Raw genomic sequence first — 215 nt, forward strand, 5'->3', positions numbered from 1 at the left:
CCCTGGTGAATTAGATAACCACAGGAGTATATACAAAGTATATAAAACCTACTTATTTTAATTTATTTTAAACCTACTTTTTTTTTAATTCTCTCCTAGTTCCATACCCGCCTCGAAATATTTCTGTCCGGATTATACCTCTGAACAAAAATAATTGGGAGGAACACAGTGGGAATTTCCCAGAAGAGTCATTTCTGGCACCTCAAGGTACAATA

General features: G+C 34.9%; 1 protein-coding gene across 1 annotated transcript in view; it reads left to right on the top strand.

Moving 5' to 3' along the window:
* Positions 1-215, top strand: part of PTPRO (protein tyrosine phosphatase, receptor type O) — a 262,760-nt gene that overhangs the window by 176,558 nt on the left and 85,987 nt on the right. Inside the window, 1 exon segment of the mRNA XM_025212519.1 lies at positions 100-215. Coding sequence (XP_025068304.1) covers positions 100-215 — 116 coding nt within the window.

This window comes from Alligator sinensis, unplaced genomic scaffold (assembly GCF_000455745.1).
Source record: "Alligator sinensis unplaced genomic scaffold, ASM45574v1 scaffold498_1, whole genome shotgun sequence".
In the NCBI taxonomy this organism is placed as follows: domain Eukaryota; kingdom Metazoa; phylum Chordata; order Crocodylia; family Alligatoridae; genus Alligator; species Alligator sinensis.